Source organism: Geotrypetes seraphini, chromosome 4, assembly GCF_902459505.1.
Source record: "Geotrypetes seraphini chromosome 4, aGeoSer1.1, whole genome shotgun sequence".
In the NCBI taxonomy this organism is placed as follows: Eukaryota; Metazoa; Chordata; class Amphibia; order Gymnophiona; family Dermophiidae; genus Geotrypetes; species Geotrypetes seraphini.
In genome coordinates, this window is record NC_047087.1 from 291,381,184 (window position 1) to 291,394,412 (window position 13,229).

General features: G+C 44.3%; 1 protein-coding gene across 1 annotated transcript in view; it reads right to left on the bottom strand.

Annotated features, from left to right (window-relative positions):
• The window catches only part of KAZALD1 (Kazal type serine peptidase inhibitor domain 1), a 67,309-nt gene that overhangs the window by 38,451 nt on the left and 15,629 nt on the right, over positions 1-13,229 (bottom strand). Inside the window, exon 2 of the mRNA XM_033942513.1 lies at positions 4,683-5,278. Within this exon, the coding sequence (XP_033798404.1) occupies positions 4,683-5,278 (596 nt within the window). The remainder of the gene's footprint in view (positions 1-4,682; positions 5,279-13,229) is intronic.

Genomic DNA, 13,229 nt, shown 5'->3' on the forward strand with positions numbered 1-13,229 from the left:
GAAATCACACCCACGCCCTGCCTTGGATGTGCTTAAGCACCCCTGTGCGTCTCCATAGACACACTACGGCTGCCTGCAACTGGGGCGTGTGTTTCAAGAATCAGACCCTGAGCGCTTTGGTTCAAAACAGTAGTGAGCTGAGTTTTGTTGCACTTCTAAGAAAACAGGACTGCGGCCCAACACAGAGTGGCAGTTACAACTCACATCGTCTTATAGGACAGATTTGGTCTTTATCTGTCATCACCTGCTCTGTTACTATATTAAAACTTACTTTGCATTGAAAAAAAAATTTGCTTCTTAAGTATTATTAATGAATTTAGGGATTTAAATGTCTCTATTATATCCCTCTAGAGCAGTGATGGTGAACCTTTTAAAGACAGAGTGCCCAAACGGCAACCCAAAACCCACCTATTTATCGCAAAGTGCCAAAACGGCAATTTAACCTGAACACTGAAAAACAACTCATATATTAACATCTTTTGTCTTATAAGAAAAACACAATAACAGAGCTTTCAATGATACAAACACAACATTTTCTTAAAAATGAAGCACCCAATAGAAAATCTCTCTCTGTACCAAAAATAGTTAATGCTGCTCCTGCCCTCTGATATATATAATTATGTTATACGCCTGTTTGTTTATTCTTACTTCATGCTCATGATGTAACTTCGCTGCATTCCTGCAGCCTCTCTTGTAAACCAGTGGTCTCAAACTCAAACCCTTTGCAGGGCCACATTTTGGATTTGTAGGTACTTGGAGGACCTCAGAAAAAAATAGTTAATGTCTTATTAAAGAAATGACAATTTTGCATGAGGTAAAACTCTTTATAGTTTATAAATCTTTCCTTTTGGCTAAGTCTTAATAATAATATTGTCATTTATAGCTAAAGAGATATTTGATCAAGAAACTGTTTTATTTTACTTTTGTAATAATGATAAACATACCAAGGGCCTCAAAATAGTACCTGGCGGGCCGCATGTGGCTCCTGGGCCACGAGTTTGAAACCACTGTCTTAAACCATCTTGAACTGAAAGGCATGATGGGATATAAATAAAGCTATTATTATTAACACTAAAGAAATAGGTATTCCCTGAATCAACAAATCTACAAAAGACGTCAATGGACCCCAAACTAATTTGAATATCTTATTATGCCCCAGCATGTCAGCATTCATTTTCTCATATTTATAAGTTAAACATAAGCTCGCCCACCAAAAAGGAAAACTACGGTGTTCCCAATTCTTCCAATTGCGAGTAATCATTTGCATGACTATCACGGTCATAATAAGGAAAAGCCGGCATTTATAGCGGTCCGGGGGGGGGCTTAAAATGCAATAAGTTTCTTGACCTGTTAAATTTGCTTTTAAACTATGCGAGGGCATCCAGTGGAAAAATATCTGACAGTGTTAATGAGATCAGGCCACCAGACCAAAGCAATCCTGGAAACAGAATTCACTTTTAGAAGGAACTGAAGAATTCTAAAGCGGCGCAGGCAGACATCATAGGTGGTAATGGTCGTTTTAAAAATGCAATCTAAACACATCCATTTTTAAATGTCTTTGTGCGTTCATGTATTTTCAATTTATGAACCCTCAGAGTAGAGCGGTTAACCATTCCTTAAACCTCAGAGGAAGCTCTATTTCTGTATGGAGGTAAAAACAGCAGGCAACACTTGTCAGCGAAAAGAGAAGGAAAATGACAGTTGGAAAAAGGAAGGCAACTTCTCTCATTCCCAGGAAAATTGGCTTGGTACAAATAGTGAACTCCCTGTCAGGAAACAAAGAGCTTAACTGGAAACTTCATTGATCTCTTTTTAATGAGAACAGCAGATACCAGGACGTCTCCCGTACTATGATGCCAATTGTATGGGCGGTCATCTTTTTTCATATCTGTTTTTACTGGCAAGTTCGGGATGCCAAGAAGAAACAAAGACTAAATTCATCAGATAACTGAAAAAGTCAAGACGAGCAAATATGTTCAAGACAATTGTCGAAGTTTTGATCAAAGGTGTATTATTCCTGTTCACTTTCCCAGATAAATTGGCATTATAATAAATAATACATACATAAATTATATATGTAAAAAATATGAATAAATAAGGCCCTCTTTTACTAAGCTGCAGCAGAGGTTTCTACCGCAGCCTGGAGCGCTCAATAGGAATTCCATGAGCGTCAGAGCATTTAGGGCTCCGGGCCAATGGTAGGTGACAGGCATGCAATCTGATCCATGCATATTCATTAGGGCTATCCTAAAAACCTGACTGACTGGTTTGGGGTCCTCCAAGACAGGATTGGGAACCACTGTGCTAGGATACCCTCCAGATGCGGCCCAGAGGTTGGGAAACAAAGACAAGGCTTTGTGGGGGGCAAGGCTAGGGGCAGAACAGGGTGGGGCCATGTAACCTGGTTTCTCTGGGCAAAAATCTGGTAACCATACCTTTAGGATACATTAAACCTGTTTGCAATTAGCATGAAGGGGAAGCAGTATGTAAACCCATGCTAACTGCGCAAGTGACAACTACCACCTGTCACCCACATATGCTAACACACCCACTAACACAACATGCAGCTTCTTGAGTCAGTATGCGCCAACCTCCGGATTCTGTATAGGTCACATGGATCCCAGATCCACCTGTAAACTAATTAGTTAATTAGGAGCTGACAATCAATTATGAGCGTTAACAAGCACCCAATTGGCAGTAATTAGGAGTTACATGCATCTGCCCTATGCCCTGTCCTAGAAAATGCGCGTAAATTTCACAGCACACAACTCTAAAGCGGATGCAGCCACGAGAGGGGCATGTGCAGGTCAGGGGCATTCCCAGATATTAGGTGCAATGTTATCGAATACCTGCATTTCTGCGCCAGCATTTATACCAGCCTTTGGCTCGTGCCCAAAGTTTGATACAAAATGCATGCTAAGCTAGTTTTTTATAATGGACACTCCAAGGAGTGGCCTTTACAGAATATTAGCATAGCGCAGGCAGTGGTGGAGCGAGGGTGATAGCTCTTGGGATGATGGTGCTCTCCTTCCCACCCCTACTGCCATGCTTGCTTCCCCCTTTCCTTTCCCTATACCTCTTTAATTTTCCCAAGGATAGCAGCATTACAAACTTGCTGCCCACGTCGTGTCGGCTCCCTCTGACATCACTTCCTATGCGTGGGACCAGGAAATGACGTTGTGGGCAGCAAGTTTGTGATACTGCTCACCCTGGGAAAATTAAAGAGGTATGGGGAAAGGAAGGGGCACATGCACGCACAAGGCGGGGAGGGGGGTTCAGAAAGGAGTGACGGCAACGGAGAGGACAGGTTCCAGCGCCCCATCAAAAGGGCATCCAGGGTGTATCACCTCCCTGCACCCCCCTTACTACACCAGAGCACAGATCATCCTGCCACCTAACTGGGTGCCATTTATTGAATCTACTCCCATCTGTCGTGTCGACACAGCAACACATCACATTTGCACAGTAACAGTTACTGTGCATTAATTCATGCATTAGCTGCTTACTGCACTCAGTGATGTAGCGAGGGAGGTTGGCGCCCGGAGCAGTGGCGCCAGGCACTGTTACGCCATGTGCACCAACCCCCTTCCCCCCCCACACACACACACACACACACACTCTTCTCTTCTGCCTGGGCAAGTGCCCACCCCCGCCCCTTCAGCGCTCCCCCCATGTACCTCTTGAAATGTTTCCTGGTGCAAGCAGCATCTTTCACCTGCTGCTCGTGTCGGCATCGGCTCCCTTCTGACATCATATCCTGGTCCCGTGACATCAGAAGGGAGCCAACGCCAGTGCAAGTATCAAGTGGGAGATGCTGCTCGCTCCAGCAAGCATTTAAAGAGGTATGTGGGGGGTGCGGGGAGGAGAAGAGGCACCGGCACCAGTTATTAGTCGTTCCGTCATTCCGCCAACTCTTCTTCGATTTTCATAGGAATTCTTTGTTTTCTGTCATGGCTCCCACTCTCTGGAATTCTCTTGCCTTTTTATCTCCGTTCAGAAAAATCATTTGCGAATTTCAAGACACAACTAAAGGCAAACCACTTCTCCTCGGCTTTCTGTTCTCAATCTTCTAGGTAACCTCTCTCTCTAAGGTTCCGTCTTTGGCTTTAGGTCAACTAATGTGGGCAGAACTAAGGGCTCCTTTTACAAAGCCATGTCGGCGGTTTAACGCGTGCAATAGCATGCGCTAATTTGCCGGCCGCGCTAGCCACTACCACCTCCTCTTGAGCGGGCAGTTTTTTCGGCTAGTGCGGAGGTTAGCACGCGCTAAAAATGTGCGTGCGATAAAGCAGCTAGCGCGGCTTCGTAAAAGGAGCCCTAACTTTAGTTTTTTCCCTTGCCATATTGTTCATTCCTTCCCTTTCCCCAACCTTTTTTTGCTTATTGTAACCTACAGACTCCATTCTTTCCTCTTATTTCCTAGTTTAATTGTATTTTATGTTTCCTACCCTATTTAATTTGTATATTTACTTATTTTAAACTTTATTGTAAACTGCTTAGATTTACCCTTGGTATTATATTCGTGGTATATTAAATTGAACTTGAACCCCCCGTGAAGATGGCGCTCGTGGCAGTCCCCCCACCCCACCCCATTTTACTGAAAGGACCCCATAGTATACAAAAATGAAAAAAAGCTCAGCATGCTAAGAAAGAACGAAAAGAGAAGGGGTGCTCAACCATACCCGATTCACACGGCCCTTCGTGGATCACCGTGAGGTTTGCCTCTGGATGAGCGTTAACTACCTCCATAAATTTACAGATCTGGGAGTGTGTCTTTCCATCAGACCCACAGATGGCCGTGCCGGACAAGCAGATGCACTGGGGTTCAGGAACTTCGCCGTGCCCGAGGTCCCCCATATCCAACTGGCACTCTAAGTTATCTCCACATTTCCCGTAAAAGTGATTGGTGTTGTCCAAGTCACAGATCTGCCCCTCCAGGTTGGCGCATTCGAAGCAGCAGTCGCACGTGTCTTTCACCACCCCTGCTAGACAGCCCCGAGGGGTCGGGCATTCCTCTGAGAGGCAGTCTGCGCAACTCTCTCCTTCTTCCAGCAGTCTTTGCCAGCCACGATGTAGGTATTCCGAGGCGCCAGGCAGCGCCAAGAGAGGCGATATAAAAATCCAGATCGAGCACAAAGAGAAAAGCAGTGCAGGGCAGAGCCAGGGGGGAAAAGATGTCTGCATTTTCAGGAGTTCTTCAGGTCTCTGCACCCAAACTCCATCACTTAGACACCGCTCCCGAAAATAACTCCTTCCACTGGTCAGCAGCGCCGCCAAACTGAAAGGAAAGGCAAATCTGTTACTGATTAACACAGAGAATTGGCTTCATCTCTTTTACTTTGTTTTTCCTACAAATCCTTTCGCTATAAATTGCTTTACACACGGAAAATATTTTCTAAAACTTCCCAATTATCTGGTAGCTGCCATCCCACAGCTGAATTAAAAACCAACATTTAGGTTGGTCATGTTCAGTGGTTAGAGCTGTGGACCGAGAATTAGGGGGCAAGTCCCATGTTTCCCATTGAGACTGTGATCTTGGGCAAGATACATTGTCCCCTCCCCTGCTCCACTATACCTGAGATACGCATTTTATAGGCCCATTTACTAAAAGGTAGAAATATATCACTAGTTTCCGATGTGGAATACTTTACTAACATGTGGTACCTAAGGGGAGAGTGTGGCACAGTGGTTAAAGCTACAGCCTCAGCACCCTGAAGTTGTGGGTTCAAACCCACGCTGCTGCTTGTGACCCTGGGCAAGTCACTTAATCCTTCTCCCATTGCCCCAGGTACATTAGATAGATTGTGAGCCTGCCAGGACAGGGAAAAATGCTCGAATAAATGCATGTAAACAGTTTTGAGCTCCCCTGGGAGAACGGTATAGAAAATTAAATAAAATGTAATGTAATTTATTTCTTATATACCGCTACATCCGTTAGGTTCTAAGCGGTTTACAGAAAATATACATTAAGATTAGAAATAAGAAAGGTACTTGAAAAATTCCCATCATTAAACTGCAAGCTACTGCAGCCAGGAATATCACCCGGAGCATGGTACTTTTGAAGGGGGACTGGTGTCTGTAAAGAGCAAAAAGTTCATCCCTATGCCCTTACGTGACACGAAACTAAAAACCCACCACCTCAACTCAGTAGTGGGTTAGTAACTCAAGAACCTCCGATCCCAGGCCCTATCCAGGGCTCCCTGTGTGTGTGATGCCGCCACCTACCTACAAAATCTGGAAGTGTCTCACCCACGACCCCTCTACTCCCTCTCACCAAAGACCCCAAACTCTTCCTAAAAGTCACGGCTTCCTAGCAGATAGACGTGAACCCCCACTTCCTCCTGCTCTCGTGTTCCCCTGTTGGAAAATTGCGACATCCGACTCCTCGCAGTACATCAGAACATACCACTTGGTATCAAAAGTTCCAAATAAAGGAGAACATAGTAACATGGATAAAGCAAGCTGAATTAACATCTTTTTACGTATTAATCAGCTATTTATAGGTGACATAGATCATTATTTTACAGCGAGTTGCACCTGATACGCTGGACATTAAGAACCACATTATAATAGTTTAAAACGTGTCAGGGAAGAAAACAGATTCTCGAACTAGCTAACAAGCTTGTAAATTGGGAACTTGAGAACTTACAAGAATGATACAGGATATTGAGGAGGGGATTATACTTTGAAACAGTTTTACCACGTGACGTGAATTCATATTAATGATGATGACCCCCTTTGACATGAGATAAATTTTATAAAGAATTAAGGGGGTCTTTACTAAGGCGTGTTAGCCGATTTAGTGCATGCTAAATGCTAACGCACCCATTATATTCTAGGGATGCATTAGCATTTAGCACGCGCTAAGTCGGCTAGTGCGCCTTAGTAAAAGACCCCTAAGGCATTTATAAGTCAATAAGATTAAGCACGTTAAGAAATATAAAAAATAAGTATAAAAAAATATAAGTATACAATATAAAAAAATACAATATAAAAAAATAAGCAAAAAAAATATCTTTATTGTAATAAATATTGGATCAATGAAGATGGAATGGTGAACCGATTTTCGTGAATGTGATATATGAGGCTCACCTTTGATGATCCTAAATCCAAGCAAGAATTGACCAGGACATACTTTTGACAACATGTTCAGTTATCGTGCCATTTAAAGCTGATTAAAAACAATTAGGATGGGCATGCCTCAGACGCCTACCGCCGCATAACTTTAGGCAGCCCTTACAGAATTTCCTCCAAACTGATTAGCGCAGGATTACCACATCAGCCCTTGTCACGTACAAAATGGGTGGCGGTATGGGTTCACGCATCAATGACTGCACACTAATGGTGACATTAGTGCATGCACAAAGATACTTGTAAATAAGACCTAGCGCTCAAAATCATACTATAATATCATAAACTGACCCACTATAATTATGTTATCACTCAACAGGGGGTTATTCAGATTATTATCCTCTCTTTTATTCCATAGGGGAAAAATTCTTACCCCCCACTTCTACGAAACCATGCTAGCGGTTTTTAGCGCAGAGAGCCGCACTGAATGGCCCTCGCTGCTCCCGATGCTCATAGGAACTCAGTAAGCATCGGGAGCAGTGTGGGCCATTCAGCATGGCTCTCGGCGCTAAAAAACGCTAGTGCGGTTTCGTAGAAGAGGGGGGTTAGAGTCAGAGCCAATTCGCCTATACAGGTCACATAAGTGATATTTCACTCAGCTCACAATGCAGTCATTGGCAAAAAAAACTTTATTATATATATTTTTTTCTTTTATTGCTTAAATATTTCATAATTGTAAAACTACATTTACTGTGATCCATGCATATTTTGATTATTATTTAAAATCCCTATATTATCATCCCTTATGTTGAGAAAATAACATTAAGCAAGCATATATTTCAATGGAGAAAAAAAATGTAACTTCGCTTTAGGGCTCCTTTTACTAAGGTACGCTAGCATTTTTAGCACGTGCTAAAGATTAGCACGCACAAAATGAAAAATACTAATGCAAGCTCTATGGAGGCGTTAGCGTTTATCGTGCACGGCATTGTAGCTCACGCTAAAACCGCTAGCGCACCTTAGAAAAAAGGAGCCTTTAGTGTTTGCTTCTCGCGATTCCTTGATTCATCTTTAGTTATACTTTTGAAGCCGCTTTTCATCAACCAACACAGCCTGCGTTTCGTGGATATTATTTTCTCCCCCACTGCATCAGGGTATTCTTACCTCAGCTTAACTTTTGGCGACTGAACCAGAAAAGCACCATGCGGTATACAAACCTAAGGATTAGATTAGATCGCGTCACGGACGAAAGCAAAAAGTAAGCTGCTGTTAAGAATACCCTGATGCAGAGGGGAAGAAAATAAGGGCTTGCAATGAGAAGCCGCGGGGTTGTGGTCTGGTATGCATGGCTGCTGACTCCACCAATCCCTGCCCCCTCTGATGTCAACTTCCTGATCCGCGGCAGGGGACCAGCAGAGCCAACAGTTGCACCCACCAAACCGTAGACAAACGCAGGTATGCCACTGGATCACACTAATATTCTAGAATGGAATCTAGGCAGCCAAACACCTTAGTGGACTAGGTTTTCACTGAGCAGCATCAGGACATCTAGATGGAGGCACCCATTTATAGAATTGTCTTCTACCTCATGTACTTTCTTTGTAGCTGGCTGTGGAGCTTGTGGTTATTTGGTCCTTAAATGTGGCCTGGATTATTTCTGTCCCGACAATCAGGGCACCTGTCTTGCTAGATGTTCTAACTCTAAAATCCTTCTTGCTGTCAGCAAAGCCAAACAGCTGAGCAACTACCAGACGACAGCCAGACCTCATTGCTTCTCCATTAGGTAATGAAGGGTCTCTTCTCCTCGTGCCACTTGGAATACCAGCTGTCAGCTGTCTTGGGAGATCACCATTTTCCTAGTCTGACCTGAGACAGCAGCAGTCGGTTCAGCATGACCTCAGCAAAGTTCACATTTGAAGAATTTCTTGCATGGAAGGGGAAGGAAGGGGCAGGAGCCAGCACTGAATATCTTCGTCTAATTCAGCCGCATGCACAAAATCCGCTGGTCACAACCAGCTGAATATTGCTCCCACTATAAAGGGTTACCAGATTTCCTCTCTAAAAAGAGAGGACACTTGACCCTGGCCTATTCCTCCCCAGCCTCATCTTACTCTGCCCCCCCCCCCCCCACCAGCCCCCCCCAACATGAACCTCATTCCCCGAGCTCGAGGCTGTATCTTGAGGACCTCCATGCACGCACAGACATTGGAATAATGACATCACGCACATGCATGCATGTGACATCATCACATCAACATCCACGCATGCACAGAGGCCCTCCAGCCTAGCCCCGAGTCTTCCAAAACCCGGAAAAACTGCTGGGTTTTGGAAATCCCTCCAGGCACCCAGTCTTCTAAAAAGAGGATATGTCCGGGTTTTCCCAGACATCTGGTAGCCCTACCACTATATGAACCCAGAAAATAAAAGGGGGCCGATACTACTTTGTTGCTCCACAAGACATACAACATGCGGACATGACTTTTTCTTGTTCCGAAGACAATGAAGAAAGCTGCAAGTGCACACAGGGTCACTCACCAGATGGAAGAACTGGTTATGTATCAATAAGAAAAAAACCCAACAAAGGTGACCAATGGTGTTCAGTCTCTTTTTATTGCGATTGACTCGACACAATCATGTTTCAGCCCACAAGGGGCCTGCCTCAGGAGTCTTGTAGTTAAATCGTGATAGACAGAATCACAATGCTCTTTTACTCATCATGGAAAGTACTACTTCGTATAAAATCTGCATATGCGGCTGAACTGCTAGCTTGGAGAGCCAACATGTGCAGGTCAGCCACATATGCAGACATATATGTCATATAAAACCTAGGGGAATTTATCTGAATACGTGTTATCCAGATAAATTAGTTGGATATCAACGGAATATCATAACTATCTGGATAGTGCCAGCACTGTACAGCTGTATCCAGATGTACAATGGCAGCTGCTCTCCAGAGATCGCCACTGAATATCTGGATTCCACCCCCTCCCTCTCCCCCACTGCAACCAACATTTTTAAATCCACTGATCTCTGTGAACTCAATATTTCACTGGATAGCTTTCAGTAGATGAACTGTGCTTATGTCTTGTTTCTGCATTCATGGCTACTGCTGAAAGCACATCATATCCAGTCAAAAGATGGGAAAACCTTTATTAATGTAGATTTAGGGGTTATGAGATCTGTCTCAATTAATACCCCATGGGCAGGTATGAAAAAAAAAAAAACCCAATCCCCTGGGCTGATATTTTCTTGCAGTCTGCCCCTGAATGTCTTGTCTGAAAGTGGAAATAAATTAACTGGAAACATATTTGAATTTATAAAAAGGGAGTTCTATTTTTCTGTTCAGTATTTTAAAAACAGCAAAATCTTACGAGCATAAGAATTGTCAGACCGAACATCCATCAAACCCGGTATTTTGTTTTCAACAGCGTGCCAATCCAGGTCACACGGACATGGCAGGATGCCGAAAAATACATACATTCCTTGCTGCCTATACCTGGTAATAAAAAGTGACTTTGCCCAAATCTATTTGATTAAAAACAGTTTATGCACTTTTCTTTCAGGAACTTGTCCAGACTTTTCAGCTGAGCTAAGCTAACTGCTTTTGCCATATCCTCTGGCAATGATTTCCAGAGCTTAATTGTGTGTTGAGTATAAAAACATTTTCTCCAATTTAAACATGCTGCTTAGTAATTTCATTGAGCGTTCCCTACTCTTTGCACTTTATGAAGGAGTAAATAACCATTCTGAGTTTCCCCGTTTCACTTCACTCATGATTTTATTTTTCTTAGAAATAAAAGTGGGACAGATCCGTGGGATCTCTTAGGGAAAGGAGGACATTGTAAATGCTGTGGTTGGGCAGAAGTTTCCAAGTTCCCAAGACAACAGGTGGCAGTACATATACATAACATTAAGAAATTGGTACAATTCAGGGACCAATGCTCAAAGCCATAAAAAGATGGCCAAGTGCTTGGCTTCTAATGCAAATGTAACAAGAAAGTTTTGCCCACCAATATGGTACATTAATCATATGCAAAGTGGGTACAAGTGGATCAATTTTTCACTCTGTCAAAAATTACAAAGACTAGGGGACATAAGATTTAGCAAGATGAGGCGGGGCCATTTTGGTCCATAAAAAGCTGGGGTATATGGTTTTCAGCAGGATAAGGTGGGAAAAAGTTTTGAAGAAAGGAAACGTAAGATAGTATAAAAGCAGGGAAATAACTGTTCTGTTTCATTGCAGGGGAAATCCTTGAAAAAGCTATTTTAAGGCGAAACATGTTGGTTATGTTCCCCCTGGCCAACGGACTAAAAAATGCTTAAGTAAAAACATTTAAAAGTAAACTATTGTGCTTTGAATATGTTGAAAGGTGTGTTGAAAGCTGGTTTGAGATAAGAGCTAATGATAAGGTGCAATGAGTTATTGAACAATAAGGGGGGGGGGGCAGGTTCTCTGCCGTGGCCACTAAACTGATCGTGGAAGGGAAATTCCCTTGCCGCAATCAGCTCGGCGGCAACCTGATTCTCTAAATGGCACTTGTGACATGGACGCCGGTTCGAGAATCATGGTGTTAAGCAATTCTGTATAGGACGCCACCTAAGTGCCAGTTAGAGAATCAGGTTGCCGCCAAGCTGATCGCAGCAAGGGAATTTCCCTGCCACAATCAGTTTAGTGGCCATGGCAGGGAACCCGTACCCCCTGCGAAGACTACTGACAGGAGGGATGCACAGTCTCTCCTGCCAGATCCCACGAATGTCCCCCCCCCTGAATGTCTGCAGGATGAGGAGTGCCTAATTCCTCCTGCCACTCTCCCCCCAAAAAAACATCCCCCAGCAGGAGGGATGCCCACTCCTTCCTGCCAGAAATCCCCCACCCCCCAGCGTTCCTCTTCCTGGAACCCTTCCCCCCCAAGATCATCGACAAGAGGGATGCCCAGTCTCTCCTGCCAGAACCGCCCAAAGGGCATGCCCCCCCGAACCCCACAGTACATTTTTTAAGTTTGCCGGCCAAAGTGATGCTTCTTCCCTCTGGCCGGCAGGCCCGACTCCACTGAATGTCGGGCCTGCCCCTTCCCAGTGCATCATGGGAGGGGCCTTAGGCACATGGGACAACCGGAATCTTAGGCCTCTCTCCCAGTACATTCTGGGATGTCCTGGGAGTGGCCTAATATTCTGATTGGTCAGATCCCTTAGGCCACCCCCTATGGAGGCGCTCATTTATAGAATTGCCCACTTAAAGACTCAGGGCCAGATGCACAGAGATCCAGTATCCTGGTGGAAAACACTGAGTTGGGAGCAAGTTTCATTTTTCTGGCGATGCTCAGAACAAATAGCAGGCAAATTATATGCACACTATTTGTGCTGAGTATGCCGGTGAAAGGGGAAGGAACTAAAGCTGATCGTTAGGCACAGCTCTTGCATGTAGGTGTACAGCAACTTTTAAATCAGTATTTTCCCTATCTTTCCTAGTGGGCTTGATGGAGAGTGATGTGCCCAGGATGAAACTCACAATCTTAGGGTGTTGAAGCAGCAGCCACTCTTCCACACTGTGCAGGGCTACGCTCAGGAGCTTTGATAATCAACAGCAAACAAACAAGACTTCCGAGCTTGCCACAGCAAAAGAGGCTTCAACTGAGAATGGAATGTTGTTTTGTTTGCTACTACTTACCAGAGCTCCATGAGCACAGCCCTGCACAGTGTGGAGGAGTGGCTTAGTGGTTAGAGCTGCTGCCTCAGCACCTTGAGATTGTGGGTTTGATCCTGGGCAAGTATTAGAGTGATTCGAATGCAGCTGTTCTTAGTATGTGTCTCACACCTAACAGCTGTGTTCTGACCATAGGTGTGGAACATCCACACATACAAAGTGCTACTGGCAGCTTCAGAGTTCAGACCTGATAGTAAATACGACCGAGTGAAAGGTGAGCATTCCTTTCTGTGTATCACAAGGAACACTCATTTTAATACTAATGAGCTCCTTGTAATGCATTTGCACAGGGTTCTCGGTGGGCTGCTACCATGATTGGCAAAAGCCCCAGAGAGAACCCTTTACAGCAGCGGTCTCAAACACGCGGCCCACGGGCCGCATGTGGCTCTCCAGGTTTTATTTGCGGCCCGCGGTCTGGAGGCATCGTTCTCTTCCTTTTGGAGCAGCAGCCGGC